This window comes from Glycine soja, chromosome 2 (genome assembly GCF_004193775.1).
Source record: "Glycine soja cultivar W05 chromosome 2, ASM419377v2, whole genome shotgun sequence".
Classification (NCBI taxonomy): domain Eukaryota; kingdom Viridiplantae; phylum Streptophyta; class Magnoliopsida; order Fabales; family Fabaceae; genus Glycine; species Glycine soja.
In genome coordinates this window covers 2546246-2563074 of record NC_041003.1, presented here as the reverse complement: position 1 = coordinate 2563074, position 16829 = coordinate 2546246, and the positions used below count along the sequence as shown (strand labels likewise).

The 16829-nt window shown below is 32.9% G+C and overlaps 1 protein-coding gene across 4 annotated transcripts; it reads right to left on the bottom strand.

Moving 5' to 3' along the window:
- Positions 1–554: 554 nt before the first annotated feature.
- Positions 555–9994, bottom strand: LOC114379727 (metalloendoproteinase 1-like). 4 transcript variants are annotated; one of them, XM_028338428.1, is made up of 3 exons: positions 8837–9992; positions 882–961; positions 555–851 (listed from the first exon to the last, which is right to left on the bottom strand). In XM_028338428.1, exons 1-3 carry the CDS (start codon positions 9800–9802, stop codon positions 728–730), a joined length of 1170 nt encoding a protein of 389 aa, XP_028194229.1. In that variant the 5' UTR covers positions 9803–9992; the 3' UTR covers positions 555–727. The 4 variants fall into 4 exon arrangements, 3 of the variants coding, with proteins under 3 accessions (XP_028194229.1, XP_028194219.1, XP_028194236.1); XM_028338418.1 differs by having other exon boundaries at positions 555–961; positions 8837–9994; XR_003659582.1 differs by lacking the exons at positions 555–851; positions 882–961 and adding an exon at positions 3920–4040 and having other exon boundaries at positions 8549–9979.
- Positions 9995–16829: the final 6835 nt, after the last annotated feature.

Here is a 16829-nt window from a genome sequence, read left to right as displayed (position 1 = left end):
TAATTTATCACCCATAGCCTATTCGAAGGAATATAGCATTTGAAACATATATGGATCTTCTTTGTGAAACTTTGTATAATTTTTGAACTTGACTCCTGCTATTATGCTTTTCGTTTCCCTTGACACTTGGTTTAGTTTTCATCGATCTGATGGTTCAATTTTTTTCCTTTTCTCTTTTTCTTATTCCTTTCTTCCTGTCTTTCCTTGTTTGCCCCTCTTCTTTTCTTCCGCACAACACTCCTTCTCTCCACCGCAGAAAACCAGTGGGCACCTGCCGGAGTTTTTTCTTCTTTCCCAGCACCGCTCAAATGACTCACACAGAAACACGAAAGAAAAAACACAACGCCGCAATCATTCCTCAATGATCCAATTGAATGTGATTAAGTGAATTTCCGTAAAGTAATGGAAACAACGCTCACTTGCTTCTTCTGAGGTAGAGTCGCACCGAAAGCAACTACAAGTGACGGTGGTGGTGCACGATGGTGGCGGATAGAAGGAGACAGAAGGGGCAAACAAGGAAAGAAAAGAAGAAAAGGAATAAAAAAATACAAGGAGAAAAGAAAAAAAATTGAGCCATTACATTAAAATCGAAAGGCCTATAAGAAACAGGCACATGAATAAACCGAAAAGTCACCACGGGTTGGGGAACACATACAATAAACATTGAACAATCAGAAATATAAAAAGCTCATAAAAGTCCAAAAGCAAGGTGGGACAGGAGCAGCGACTAATACAAAAGGAGCAGTAAGTAAGCAAATCCAAGAGAGGAAGTGGTAACCAAAAGCACATCCAAACGCCCACCGTGGCTTGCAGAGTCATGCGAGTTTGGAGAAGTCAGATCCGAGTCATGCGAGTTTGGAGAAGTCAGATCCGAGTCATGCTTAGCAAACTGAAGGTGAATGTTGGCCTTGTCAGAATTGGAAAGCTGCACCTTTCGTTGCTGTGACTGTGATGACAATATGTAAGGATACATAACAGAGTCCTCTTTGTGAGAGTGATCAAGTCCAAGTAGATGCCCTATCTGGTGCATCGCTGCAGTCTCCAAGTCCAAAACTCCATCATCTTTAGACAGTGAGGCGTTTTCACTTGGAAGTAACCAGCCCATGTTACCGTCCATAAGTACCACCCCTTTCTTACTAGAATCCGGTTGCAAAAATATAAGGCTGCCACCATACACCTCCATTTTAATGCTCAAGTCGGTGAAGTTGTAGAACCCTACCTGGATGTCGGCGTTGTCGTAGGTTGTCTCCGTGAGACTCAAAGTCCCCGAGGCTTGGGCCCACCTCGCAAAGGAATCTCTGAACACCTTAGTCATGTTGTCTGGGATTTGGTTTTCGGGAAGAAAACCGTATGTGAGGTTTCTGTTTGGGAACCAGCGGTGTCCGGCTTTGGGATAGGAAGTGTTGTCGTCGGTGAAGTTGTAGTCAAAGTTAACGTCGGGGACACCGCATCGTAGGGACAACATTTGCTGAATAAGCTGTTTGTTCGGAACGCCGGTAACTGGAAGATTGGAAAATTTCTGGTAGGTCTTAATGGCTGACATTGTTTCCTGGTCGAAAGAATTGTTAAATGGCCTAGAGGATTCAATGTAGCCGTACTCAGATAAGTAATCCTTGACGACAGACAGGCCTTTAATATTGATTTGCTTCGGTGGTTCGTTTGGCGGTGAGGGAGGGGCATTTTCTATTCCAAGTTCTACGCCGTCCTTCACTTTCTCGATCCACTCCTTCGCTTTCTCAGCCTTCTTCAAATCTTCTTTCTTGCTCGGTATCTTTGCTAATGCTGGACCAAATAATTTTTTCAATGAATCAAAAAAATTACCAGCACTCGCCGAAATGGATTGGTCGAGAAGGATAAGGAATAATAGGAATACTGGACGTAGGTACGGTTTCATCTTAATGGGTATGATAATTCTCTAGAGCTGTATAACTGTGTGCGTCTAAATATAAGAGCTGAGGAGTAATATATAGAGGATGATGACTGAGGGTCGTTGTTGCGAATTCCACTCTGGAAGGGACTGAGTAAGTTCATGAGTTTGATGAAGTTTTATTCCTAATTTGGAAACCATTGATATTCCACGCCTACCTAAGGTAGCACACACGGTTTGAAGGGTCTTCAATTCATCATTAACAAGTTGCCCACTAGGAATAATAAGTACGGGCTCAAGTTTCAAGGTTGCCCACTAGGGATAACAAGTGCGGGCTCAAGTTTCAAGCAGTACAAGTACTTACAGGCTTTAGGTTTAAAAAAGAAAATCTTAAATTTGTTTGAATACTAATATATCTTAAAACTTAGATCTTGATTTTGCCGTAAAACATTTAGGATATCCCACGTGGGCATATTTTTACCTCATAAGCCTCCATCCACAAGCACAAGGCTCTATTTTAATGTGTGTAATGATTGCCTCACAATTGGCAATCGTAAATACTTATCGTATAACTAAAAATCTAAAATTTAATTTTATAACATAATTAATGTATAAATTTTGTACGTACAAACTAGCAACAACCATGCACCATGCATGTTGGTATCGCTGAAATAGTCGTACAAGAAACACAAGGCAGCAAGACCTCATGCATGCATATCGTATACAACTGCCAAGATCCTAAATTAGCAGCAAGTAGCAGTCAACACACACAGATGAAGAAGTGTAAAAGGAAGGGTTTGTGTTTGGCAACTATCAGATTTTTCTGATTAGGTTTAGCCTTAGTTCTCTATTTCTCTTTGATTCATTATTTTTGTGTAAGAGTAAAGTGATTTCAGATTAAGTGGCTTATATATGCGGGTTGTCCGTAAACATGCTGATTAAATATTTTAAATAAAATATAAATAGTATGTTATTAAAACAAAAATATGCTTACCTTGCGTTAATATAAAATTAAATATTTATATCAAATAGACAATTGTTACTGATGCATCCCTTGCAAGTTGCAACGAATTTTTTGTATTTTGCAATTCATATATAATTTATCACCCATAGCCATCTATTCGAAGGAATCTAGCATTTGAAACATATATGGATCTTCTTTGTGAAACTTTGTATAATTTTTGAACTTGACTCATGCTATTATGCTTTTCGTTTCCCTTGACACTTGGTTTAGTTTTCGTCGATCTGATGGTTCAATTATTTTTTCTTTTCTCTTTTTCTTTTATTCCTTTCTTCCTGTCTTTCCTTGTTTGCCCCACTTCTTTTCTTCCGCACAAAACACTCCTTCTCTCCACCGCAGACAACCAGTGGGCACCCGCCGGAGTTTTTTCTTCTTTCGCAGCACCGCTCAAATGACTCACACAGAAACACGAAAGAAAAAACACAACGCCGCAATCATTCCTCAATGAACCAATTGAATGTGATTAAGTGAATTTCCGTAAAGTAATGGAAACAAGGCTCCACTTGCTTCTTCTGTGGTAGAGTACCACCAAAGCAACTACAAGTGACGGTGCACTATGGTGGCGGATAGAAGGAGAGAGAAAGAAGATGGGAGAGAAAGAAGAGAATTGAAGGGGCAAACAAGGAAAGATAAGAAGAAAAGGAATAAAAAATACAAGGAGAAAAGAAAAAAAAAATTGAGCCATTAGATTGAAACTAAACTAATATACCAGTTTTAAAAAACTTTCTTACATTGGAAGAGGTGTTTCTCTTTCCCGCCTTAGACTCCTCAAGAAAGTAAAGGAACTTACACAAAACCGAGTTTATAGCTTTACCCACCACAATAATAATTACTGAAATCCCAACTCCCAAGTTGCCAAGGGTGCATTATGCATATAACTAAAGACCTCTCATAACAATATATAAATATATATTATTTTTTCTATCTTAAAATAATAATCATCCTAAAAGATTAATTGTATATAATCATTTATTTATTTATATATTTTATTATTTATTATTAATATTAGAAGAGATATAAATAAAAAATAATTAAAATTAAAAAGCTACAAGATGATCTTTTATTTAATACTGGAGGTCGAAAGGCCTACAAGAAACAGCCACAGGAATAAACCGGAAAGTCACCACAGGTTGGAGAGCACACACAATAGACATTGAACAATCAGAAATATAAAAAGCTCACAAGTCCAAAAGCAAGGTGGGACAGGAGCCACTAATACAAAAGGAGCAATACGTAAGCAAATCCAAGAGAGAAAGTGGTAACTAAAAGCACATCCAAACGCCCACCGTGGCTTGCAGAGTTATGCGTGTTTCCGGCAACATATTTGATACACTTGCTTCACTATCGGGCAAACTGCTTCATACGCGGCATTCGGGCAATTTTGTTGATACGCGTTCTTAATTTTCGGGCAAATTTCTTGAGGCGGCCTGTCCTTACATTCGCCAACCAGCTCCTTCACTTTCTCCAGTCTTTTCTTCAGCTTCATCGTTTCTGCCGAAATTTTGATTCTCGGGGACTTGTTTAGAACTTCTGTAATTTTTTTTATCTGAGCACTAACATTAATAGCACTCGCCGAAATGGATTGGTCGAGAAGGATAAGGAATAATAGGAATATTGGACGTAGGTACGGTTTCATCTTGAAGGGTATGATAATTCTCTAGAGCTGTATAACTGTGTGCGTCTAAATGTAAGAGCTGAGGAGTAATATATAGAGGATGATGACTGACGGTCGTTGTTGCGAATTCCACTCTGGAAGGGACTGAGTAAGTTCATGAGTTTGATGAAGTTTTATTCCTAATTTGGAAACCATTGATATTCCACGCCTACCTAAGGTAGCACACACGGTTTGAAGGGTCTTCAATTCATCATTAACAAGTTGCCCACTTGGAATAATAAGTACGGGCTCAAGTTTCAAGGTTGCCCACTAGGGATAACAAGTGCGGGCTCAAGTTTCAAGCAGTACAAGTACTTACAGGCTTTAGGTTTAAAAAAGAAAATCTTAAATTTGTTTTAATACTAATATATCTTAAAACTTATTATAAAATTATATTAGTAAATAAAATCTCATTCTTAAATGATAAATAACAACACTAAATTTTATGAATAAAATTTATTCTTAAATTCATTTTAACACTTTTAAGTCTTTGAGATGCTCTAGGAATAGTTAATCTTCAAATAAGGAGCATATTCTACTCACTGATTTATCGGTGGCTTCTATAATTTGTCTGAATACCCTGTTCTGCCAAATTCTCCACGGGATCACTTTCAGCAAATACCATCTAGTTTCACTTCACGCATTTTGGAACTAAAGAAATCGGAATTTTTTCAAGGTTATAAAAATAGAGTTTATGATGATTCGTGAGAGTTTGATAGACTTAATTTGTAGACTCAACTTATAGACTAGTAAAAATCTACTTCATATAAAAATAATAACAAAATATCTATAAATAACATACTAATTAAACATTTCAATAATATAATAAAGCAAAGCAATTAATCATAAAATTCAGAATATTTAAATAACCAAGTCTAGCAATAATACAACACTAGTAGACAATAACTTGTAGAGGTTATAGTAGTGATTGATCATTCTCATTCAGAGTAGTTTAATGTTATTAGAGAACAAGAGTTTGATATTGTTAAAGGTGTGAATTTAATATTTGAGAATAACACGCTAAATGAAGATATGTTGAATGTTAAACACACGGAAAACAATAAAAAATGACTTACATTTTAGTCTAATTTTTTTAACTAGTTGACTCGATGGTAAACTCGAGAGTTTACTGAGAGTTTATTCAGAGTCTACTAAAAAAAGAGTTTACTCAAGAGTCGCAGAGGACATGTAGACTCATAAACTCGTAAGAATTAACAAATTAACTCGAGAATTTGATAATTCTGGACAAATTAATTCTTTTACTCCTTTGAATGAGAGTGAAAACAACAATAAAACAACTAAAATTTAAATTTTAGTCCTATAAAAAATTTATTAGCTATTATAAAATAAAAAGACCATATTTATTTAAAAAATACGACATATTATTTTTCATTTAAAATAAAAAAAAATAAAATTTATTTTAGTTCTCACCTACTATTGGATCACCCTTGCTTTGAAGAATGGCTTGGCAACCTTGATTTTTTTATAAAAAAAAAATAGAGAAAGTTTGTCTATTTTTACAAAATATATTCAGGAGGTATATTAACCGTAATTTATTCATTATTATATTTGTAATATAATACAAGTATAAATAAACTATTAATAAAACTAATAGCATTTGGAAATTAAAACTATGAAAGCTTTTAAAATCAATTAATTGTTAGAAATTTGTTTTAATCGTGATTCATAAATATACTATTATACTTTTCATCCATTTGTTCTGTGGTGTCTCTTTTTGTAATCTGCATATACAGCTAGTGGCATGGGCCGGGGACTGGTTTTGTGTTGCTGGCTGCGGTTTTGGGTTTGGAGTCATTTGGCACTTGCAATTGTTCTTTGGGAGTGGGGACAACTTGTCGATAAAAGTTCATGCACGTGATAGGGTCGGGGTCAGTATTGGCGTGATAGTATTTTCTTTTCTCCCTCTAAAGATATGAGACTTGCCTTACTTGAATTTTGAATTTAGAATAAGTTTTAGATAGAGTTTAATTATTGTTGCAGATTTTATCTTTTATGAGTTTTGTTTCAGCAGTTAATTATTTTAAATATCAAATGAAAATGATAGAAGATTAGGTTGTTAGCAGATTCATCCAGATTCGTTGTAATCTTATACTTAGATATTCTCATTTCATGAATTTTAATGGCTATTTTCTTCGTTGTTTATCTTTTTTTTTTCAAGTTCTTCCTATTTATATCAAATAGACAATAAACATAAAAAATATTTAAAAATATTACAATTTAATTTTTTATTATAGTTGATTGACTCAACTAAACTAATCCCTTTTTAATTAATTTGAATGATAAAAAAATCAAAATTTAAATCAAATCAATCTAATCAAATATAACTAATGTAAATTTAATTTTACCTAAAATTTGATTTGATTCATACCAACTCGTGAATATTCCTACGTGTAATTGTATCAGTTAGGATTAGAACTAGTGGGTCACATGCATGGGAAGCTACAAAGCTATTACGCGAGTAGAGAAGTTGGAATCGTCCTTGTTACTATTGCATCTTCTTGTATGCAGTAAGTGGCTGTGCATATATTAACATTCAACTTGTAATTGGATGTTTCCTTTTAGGCTTATATTAATGGCTATGTATCGGGATTGGTGGGATTCACAAGTACATGATGCGAGGTTTTCTTGAGTTCTCGTTTTCCATGAGTAATAATTTATAAATTATTTTTTATTTTAAATATTGCATCCACACTTTTTTATTTTTTTATTATATCATAAATTTTATCATTTTATATATTTTTCATTTTTTTCTCAATCTAAATGTTAAATAGGATTTTGGATGTGTATCAAACATTTTTTTTATCGGTGACAATTAATTAAGCTGTAAGTGGGTGGTGCATCCCTTGCAAGTTGCAACTTATTTTTTGCTGATAAAGTTGATACTGATGGCAGTACTACTTATAAACAATTGTTACTGATGCATCCCTTGCAAGTTGCAACATATTTTTTGTATTTTCCAATTCATATATAATTTATCACCCATAGCCATCTATTCGAAGGAATCTAGCATTTGAAACATATATGGATCTTCTTTGTGAAACTTTGTATAATTTTTGAACTTGACTCCTGCTATTATGCTTTTCGTTTCCCTTGGCAGTTGGTTTAGTTTTCGTCGATCTGATGGTTCAATTATTTTTTCTTTTATTCCTTTCTTCCAGTCTTTCCTTGTTTGCCCCTCTTCTTTTCTTCCGCACAACACTCCTTCTCTCCACCGCAGACAACCAGTGGGCACCGACCGGAGTTTTTTCTTCTTTCGCAGCACCGCTCAAATGACTCACACAGAAACACAAAAGAAAAAACATCCCTCAATGAACCAATTGAATGTGATTAAGTGAATTTCCGTAAAGTAATGGAAACAAGGCTCCACTTGCTTCTTCTGTGGTAGAGTACCACCAAAGCAACTACAAGTGACGGTGCACTATGGTGGCGGATAGAAGGAGAGAGAAAGAAGATGGGAGAGAAAGAAGAGAATTGAAGGGGCAAACAAGGAAAGATAAGAAGAAAAGGAATAAAAAATACAAGGAGAAAAGAAAAATAAAATTGAGCCATTAGATTGAAACTAAACTAATATACCAGTTTTAAAAAACTTTCTTACATTGGAAGAGGTGTTTCTCTTTCCCACCTTAGACTCCTCAAGAAAGTAAAGGAACTTACACAAAACCGAGTTTATAGCTTTACCCACCACAATAATAATTACTGAAATCCCAACTCCCAAGTTGCCAAGGGTGCATTATGCATATAACTAAAGACCTCTCATAACAATATATAAATATATATTATTTTTTCTATCTTAAAATAATAATCATCCTAAAAGATTAATTGTATATAATCATTTATTTATTTATATATTTTATTATTTATTATTAATATTCGAAGAGATATAAATAAAAAATAATTAAAATTAAAAAGCTCAAAATGATCTTTTATTTAATACTGGAGGTGGAAAGGCCTGTAAGAAACAGCCACATGAATAAACCGAAAAGACATTGAACAATCAGAAATATAAAAAGCTCATAAGTCCAAAAGCAAGGTGGGACAGGAGCCACTAATACAAAAGGAGCAATACGTAAGCAAATCCAAGAGAGAAAGTGGTAACTAAAAGCACATCCAAACGCCCACCGTGGCTTGCAGAGTCATGCGAGTTTGGAGAAGTCAGATCCGAGTCATGCGAGTTTGGAGAAGTCAGATCCGAGTCATGGGACGCAAACTGAAGGTGAATGTTGGCCTTGTCAGAATTGGAAAGCTTCACCTTTCGTTGCTGTGATGACAATATGTAAGGATACATAACAGAGTCCTCTTTGTGAGAGTGATCAAGTCCAAGTAGATGCCCTATCTGGTGCATCGCCACAGTCTCCAAGTCCAAAACTCCATCATCTTTAGACAGTGTGGCGTTTTCACTTGGAAGTAACCAGCCCATGTTACCGTCCATAAGTACCACCCCTTTCTTACTAGAATCCGGTTGCAAAAATATAAGGCTGCCACCATACACCTCCACTTCAATTCTCAAGGCAGTGAAGTTGTAGAACCCTACCTGGATGTCGGCGTTGTCGTAGGTTGTCTCCGTGAGACTCAAAGTCCCCGAGGCTTGGGCCCACCTCGCAAAGGAATCTCTGAACACCTTAGTCATGTTGTCTGGGATTTGGTTTTCGGGAAGAAAACCGTATGTGAGGTTTCTGTTTGGGAACCAGCGGTGTCCGGCTTTGGGATAGGAAATGTTGTCGTCGGTGAAGTTGTAGTCGAAGTTAACGTCGGGGACACCGCATCGTATGGACAAGATTTGCTGAATAAGCTGTTTGTTCAGGTCGCCGGTAACATTAAGATTGGAAAAATTCTGGTAGGTCTTAATGGCTGATATTATTTCCTGATCGAAAGAATCGTTAAATGGCCCAGAGGATTCAATGTAGCCGTAGTCAGATAAGTAATCTTTGACGACGGACAGGCCTTTAATGATTTGCTTCGGTGGTGCGTTTGGCGGTGGGGGAGGGGACTTTGGTTGTAAACGGTACATTGGCGGTGGGGGAGGGGTCGGCTTTTGTTGTACAAAATCTATAATTTCCGTGAATTTCTCGGAATACTCCCGCAGTTTCTTCTGCTCATCACGACTCGGGAAATTTTTTATCTTCTCATCACTAAACTTGCTCAAAAACGTTTTTATCTTGTCAAAAATTTTAGCCTCGCCCCATCTCGCCGAAGGAAGGATAAGGAATAATAGGAATATTGCACGTAGGTACGGTTTCATCTTAATGGGTATAATAATTTTCTTGATTCTCTAGAGCTGTATAATTGTGTGCGTCTAAATATAAGAGCTGAGGAGTAATATATAGAGGAAGATGACTGAGGGTCGTTGTTGCGAATTCCAAACTGGAAGGGACTGAGTAAGTTCATGAGTTTGATGAAGTTTTGTCCCTAGTGTGGAAACAATTGATATTCCACGCCTACTTAAGGTAGGACACACGGTTTGAAGGGTCTTCAATTCATCATTAACAAGTTACCCCTTAGGGATAATAAGGACATTAACAAGTTGCCACTAGGGATAATAAGGCCGGGCTTAAGTCCAAGCAGCCCCAAGTTAGGACTTTAAGGTTTCAAAAAAATAATCTTAATTTTCTTTAGTACTAATATATCTTAAAAAACTTATTATAAAATTATATGAATAAATAAAATGTCTCCTTCTTAAATAATAAATATTTTTAAATGATAAATAACATTAAATTTTATGAGTAAATAAAAAATTTCATTCTTAAAATTTAGACTCTCAAGTCCTTGAGTGTCATAGGATAGTTTATTATCTTCAAACAAGAAGCATATTCTACTCACTGATTCATCGGTGGCTTCTATAGTTTGTCTGAATACCCTCTCCGATCTGCCAAAATCTCCACAGGATCACTTTCAGCAAACACCATCTAGTTTCACTTCACGCATGGAGAGTGCTTTGGTGTACTGGAACTAAAGAAATCGGAGTCTTTTCCAGCTGTTGCTGGAATTTTACATAGATGATTTTGATGTAGAAAATTTACTACGCTGTGTGGGGGGTTATTGGGGACAAGTTCATTCTTTTACTCCTTTGAATGAGAGTGAAAACAACAATAAAACAAGTAAAATTTAAATTTTAGTTCTATAAATTTTTTATTAGCTATTATAAAATAAAAAGACCATATTTATTTAAAAAATACGACATATTATTTTTCATTTAAAATAAAAAAAATAAAATTTATTTTAGTTCTCACCTACTATTGGATCACCCTTGCTTTGAAGAATGGCTTGGCAACCTTGATTTTTTTATAAAAAAAAAATAGAAAAAGTTTGTCTATTTTTACAAAATATATTCAGGAGGTATATTAACCGTAATTTATTCATTATTATATTTGTAATATAATACAAGTATAAATAAACTAGTGGTGTCTCTTTTTGTAATCTGCATATACAGCTAGTGGCATGGGCCGGGGACTGGTTTTGTGTTGCTGGCTGCGGTTTTGGGTTTGGAGTCATTTGGCACTTGCAATTGTTCTTTGGGAGTGGGGACAACTTGTCGATAAAAGTTCATGCACGTGATAGGGTCGGGGTCAGTATTGGCGTGATAGTATTTTCTTTTCTCCCTCTAAAGATATGAGACTTGCCTTACTTGAATTTTGAATTTAGAATAAGTTTTAGATAGAGTTCAATTATTGTTGCAGATTTTATCTTTTATGAGTTTTGTTTTAGCAGTTAATTATTTTAAATATCAAATGAAAATGATAGAAGATTAGGTTGTTAGCAGATTCATCCAGATTCGTTGTAATCTTATACTTAGATATTCTCATTTTATGAATTTTCATGGCTATTTTCTTCATTGTTTATCTCTATTTTTTTACAAGTTCTTCCTATTTATATATTTCATTTTACAAAATATTTCCTAGCGCATCTAGAGCTTGATTCTTGCGACTTGGGAGGAAACACTTTATTGAGTGATTTATTGTTTTTAAGAAATTATGGTAAAAATATGTCTTCCTCCAACAACGAATGTATTATATACGGATAAAATAATATTTACCATTTTATTAGAAGGCCCAAAGGTATGCCACTGCATGACGAAAACAGAAGCGATTCCAACTAGATTTATACCACAAATGCTGATTATACTTTATTGTATTTAAATATATATTGTTCGCAAGTTAAGCCTCATTTCCTCTATACATTATTATTTCTCAATTGCAAGAATGTTAAAAGTTAGGTTACTATAAAACTACATAAAACTATCATTAAAGCTAAGAAGATAAAAGATAACATTCACATTTTTCATTCATAATGATTCGTAACAACATCAGTAAGTTATTTGGATTATTTTATGTATATTTACTATTTAACATATGTTTTGTTTTCTAATAACAACAAATTTGAGTAAATATGTTTTATTTTCTGATAACAACAAATTTGAGATGAGCATAATTTATCATTATTATAAGATCAATAGGTTATTATTCACTAATAATGTATTATTAAACTTAATTGTTGAAGTATTTTATACTTTATAATTTACTATTTTACTTTATTATATTGTTAAAATATTTAATTTATATGTTATATATATATATATATATTATTTTTATATAAAAGAATTTTCTTGATTCTCTAGAGTTGTATAACTGTGTGGGTCTATGTATAAGAGCTGAGTAGTAATATATAGAGGAAGATGACTGAGGGTCGTTGTTGCGAATTCCACGCTGGAAGGGACTGAGTAAGTTCATGAGTTTGATGAAGTTTTGTCCCTAGTGTGGAAACAATTGATATTCCACTCCTACTTAAGGTAGCACACAGGTTTGAAGGGTCTTCAATTCATCATTAACAAGTTGCCCACCCAGGGATAATAAGGACCGGCTTAAGGTCTAAGGAGCTCAAGGAAAGGCTTTAGGTTTAAAAAAAAAAATTAAAATATTTTTTAGTACTAATATACTTTAAGAAAATTATTATAAAATAAAATGTGTCATTTTTAAATGATAAATAAGAACACTAAGTTTTATAAATAAATAAAAAATTTCATTCTTAAATTTATTTTAGAAGCTTTTAAGTCCTTCAGGCGTGGTGGGGATAGTTAATCTTCAAAGAAGAAGCATATTCTACTCATTGATTCATCGGTGGCTTCTATAATTTGTCTGAATACCCTATCTGTTCTTCCAAATTCTCCACGGGATCACTTTCAGAATATACCATCTAGTTTCACTTCACGCATGGAGAGTGCTTTGGTGTACTGGAACTAAAGAAATCGAAATCTTTTTCCAGTTGCTGCTGGAGTTTTACATAGATAATTTTGATGAAGAAAATTTACTAAGCTGCGTGGGGTGTGGTTATCGGATCGGGGACAAGTTCATTCTTTTACTCCTTTGAATGAGAGTGAAAACAACAATAAAACAAGTAAAATTTAAATTTTAGTTCTATAAATTTTTTATTAGCTATTATAAAATAAAAAGACCATATTTATTTAAAAAATACGACATATTATTCTTCATTTAAAATAAAAAAAAATATTTTAGTTCTCACCTACTATTGGATCGCCCTTTGATTTGAACAATGGCTTGGCAACCTTATTTTTTTATAATAAAAAAATAGAGAAAGTTTGTGTATTTTTACAAAATATATTCAGGAGGTATATATATTAACCTTAATTTAGTCATTATTATATTTGTAATATAATACAAGTATAAAAAACTATTAATAAAACTAATAACCTTTGGAAATTAAAACTATAAAAGCTTTTAAAATCAAGTAATTGTTAGAAATTTATTTTAATCGTGATTCATAAATATACTATATTATACTTTTCATCAATTTGTTCTGTATGTGGTGCACGTCTCTTTTTGTAATCTGCATATATACAGCTAGTGGCATGGGGGACTGGTTTTGTGTTGCTCGCTGTGGTTTGGGGCTGGAGCCATTTGGCACTTGCTCTCGTTCTTGGGCAGTGGGGACAACTTGTAGATAATAGTTCATATGCATGCACGTGATAGGGTCGGGGTCAGTAGTGCCCTATAGTATATCTTCTTGTCTAGCTAAAGATATGAGACCTGCCTTATTTGAATTTTGAATAAGTTTTAGATAGAGTTCTATTATTATTGTTGCAGATTTTATCTTTTATGAGTTTTGTTTCAGCAGTCAATAATTTAAATATCAAATGAAAATGATAGAAGATTAGGTTGTTTAGCAGATTCCTTCATATTAGTTGTAATTTTATACTCAGATATTCCCATTTCACGAATTTTAACTAATGGTTATTTTCTTCATTGTTTATCTCTATTTTTTTTTAACAAGTTCTTCCTATTTATATATTTCATTTTACAAAACATTTCGTAGCGCATCTATAGCTTGATTATATTCTTACGACTTGGGAGGAAACACTTTATTGAGTGATTTATTTTTTTAAGAAATTATGGTAAAAATATGTCTTCCTCCAACAACGAATGTATTATATACGGATAAAATAATATTTACCATTTTATTAGAAGGCCTAATGTTATGCCCCTGCATGACGAAAACAGACATGATTCCGACTAGATTTATACCACAAATGCTGATTATACTTTATTGTATTTAAATATATATTGTTCGCAAGTTAAGCCTCATTTCCTCTATATATTACTATTTTTCAATTGTAAGAGGGTTAAAAGTTAGGTTATTCTAAAACTACATAAAACTACCATTAAAGCTAAGAAGATAAAAGATATCATTCATATTTTTCATTGAAAATGATTCATAATAACAACAATTAATCATTTAGATTATTTTATATTTATTATTTAGATCATTACTATAACATCAGTAAGTTATCATCCATAGTAATATATTATTAGACTTACTTATTTTAGTATTTTTAAATTTATAATTTACTATTTTATTTTATTATATTATTGAAATATTTAATTAGAATATTATATATATATATATATATATATATTATTTTTATATAAAATATACTCTTATGAAATTTTATCAGTAGTACTCTTGAGTTTAATAATTTTGATATAAATATAATTAAAATAACATATCTTTCTTTATTTGTGAGAGTTTTAAAATTAATTAATTAATAGAAATATATTTTAATCGTGATTCATAAATATACTATTATACTATTCATCCATTTGTTGATGATTTGTGGTGTCTCTTTTGGTCATTTATTTAAATTTGTGTAACCTTATTTTATGTACACATATAGAATTTAAAAAGATACATGATAAAAAAATAGTTTTATTCAACTGGTAGAAGATTAATTTTCCGAGTACATTACACTTATCATCTGGAAGTTTCGTAAAATTACGCTCACTCTTCCTTTTTGTTTTTTTAACTCCTATACTAATTGTGCTAATTATTTAAAAAATATTACCAACACTCCATATTCATAAACTAAATCTCTTTAATTGTTTGGATATTACACTATGTTAACCTATAGATCAAGGAGGTTGCTAAAAAAAAGTGAAAATGTTAAAAAATACAAAAAGATGTATACTCTTACAAAATTTAAGGGGATGTTACGTATTTTACTCATTATTTTATTTTTTATATAAATATAATTAAAATATAAAAATAGAATTTGAAATTTAAAGCATGAGAACTTTTTAAATTAATTCATGTGATAGAAAGTTATTTTAATTGTGATTTATACATATATTATTATATATAATATTTATTGAATAAATTTGAATAATAATATAAATATCTTAACTGAGTAACTAATTAAAGAAAATGTTACCAAATCAATTTGATACAAATACTTTAATGACATGAATTACAAAATGAAATAGATACTTTAAAGGAAATGTATAAAATAATTCAAATTTTTAAACTATGGACAAATTTATTTTACAAAATGAATCTATTTTATAAATAAAATTATAAAATTTTATTTAATTTCATCTTATTTTATGTAACCTTCTCTGTTGTGATGTTGTTGCATGTCTTTTCAAAGAAATATTCCTTTTGGTAACCCAAATAAATAAAATAAGGTATAGGGGTCTTCTTTCGTGATGAAACGAGTAGATGGGCACAAAATTGATTGCCAAATTGAATGAAGCCAGTAAAGCATGATATGTTGTGAAGTTGCACCTTTATGTGATCATCAAACACCATCTAGATCTTGATTTTGCCGTAAAACATTTAGGATATCCCACGTGGGCATATTTTTACCTCATAAGCCTCCATCCACAAGCACAAGGCTCTATTTTAATGTGTGTAATGATTGCCTCACAATTGGCAATCGTAAATACTTATCGTATAACTAAAAATCTAAAATTTAATTTTATAACATAATTAATGTATAAATTTTGTACGTACAAACTAGCAACAACCATGCACCATGCATGTTGGTATCGCTGAAATAGTCGTACAAGAAACACAAGGCAGCAAGACCTCATGCATGCATATCGTATACAACTGCCAAGATCCTAAATTAGCAGCAAGTAGCAGTCAACACACACAGATGAAGAAGTGTAAAAGGAAGGGTTTGTGTTTGGCAACTATCAGATTTTTCTGATTAGGTTTAGCCTTAGTTCTCTATTTCTCTTTGATTCATTATTTTTGTGTAAGAGTAAAGTGATTTCAGATTAAGTGGCTTATATATGCGGGTTGTCCGTAAACATGCTGATTAAATATTTTAAATAAAATATAAATAGTATGTTATTAAAACAAAAATATGCTTACCTTGCGTTAATATAAAATTAAATATTTATATCAAATAGACAATTGTTACTGATGCATCCCTTGCAAGTTGCAACGAATTTTTTGTATTTTGCAATTCATATATAATTTATCACCCATAGCCATCTATTCGAAGGAATCTAGCATTTGAAACATATATGGATCTTCTTTGTGAAACTTTGTATAATTTTTGAACTTGACTCATGCTATTATGCTTTTCGTTTCCCTTGACACTTGGTTTAGTTTTCGTCGATCTGATGGTTCAATTATTTTTTCTTTTCTCTTTTTCTTTTATTCCTTTCTTCCTGTCTTTCCTTGTTTGCCCCACTTCTTTTCTTCCGCACAAAACACTCCTTCTCTCCACCGCAGACAACCAGTGGGCACCCGCCGGAGTTTTTTCTTCTTTCGCAGCACCGCTCAAATGACTCACACAGAAACACGAAAGAAAAAACACAACGCCGCAATCATTCCTCAATGAACCAATTGAATGTGATTAAGTGAATTTCCGTAAAGTAATGGAAACAAGGCTCCACTTGCTTCTTCTGTGGTAGAGTACCACCAAAGCAACTACAAGTGACGGTGCACTATGGTGGCGGATAGAAGGA

Coding starts and splice junctions, on each gene's coding strand:
- LOC114379727 (XM_028338418.1), bottom strand. CDS start 9,802: ATGAAACCGTACCTACGTGCAATATTCCTATTATTCCTTATCCTTCCT. Junction 962..8,836: donor ACTCTGTTATGTATCCTTAC/ATATTGTCATCA, acceptor ATGTATCCTTAC/ATATTGTCATCACAGTCACA.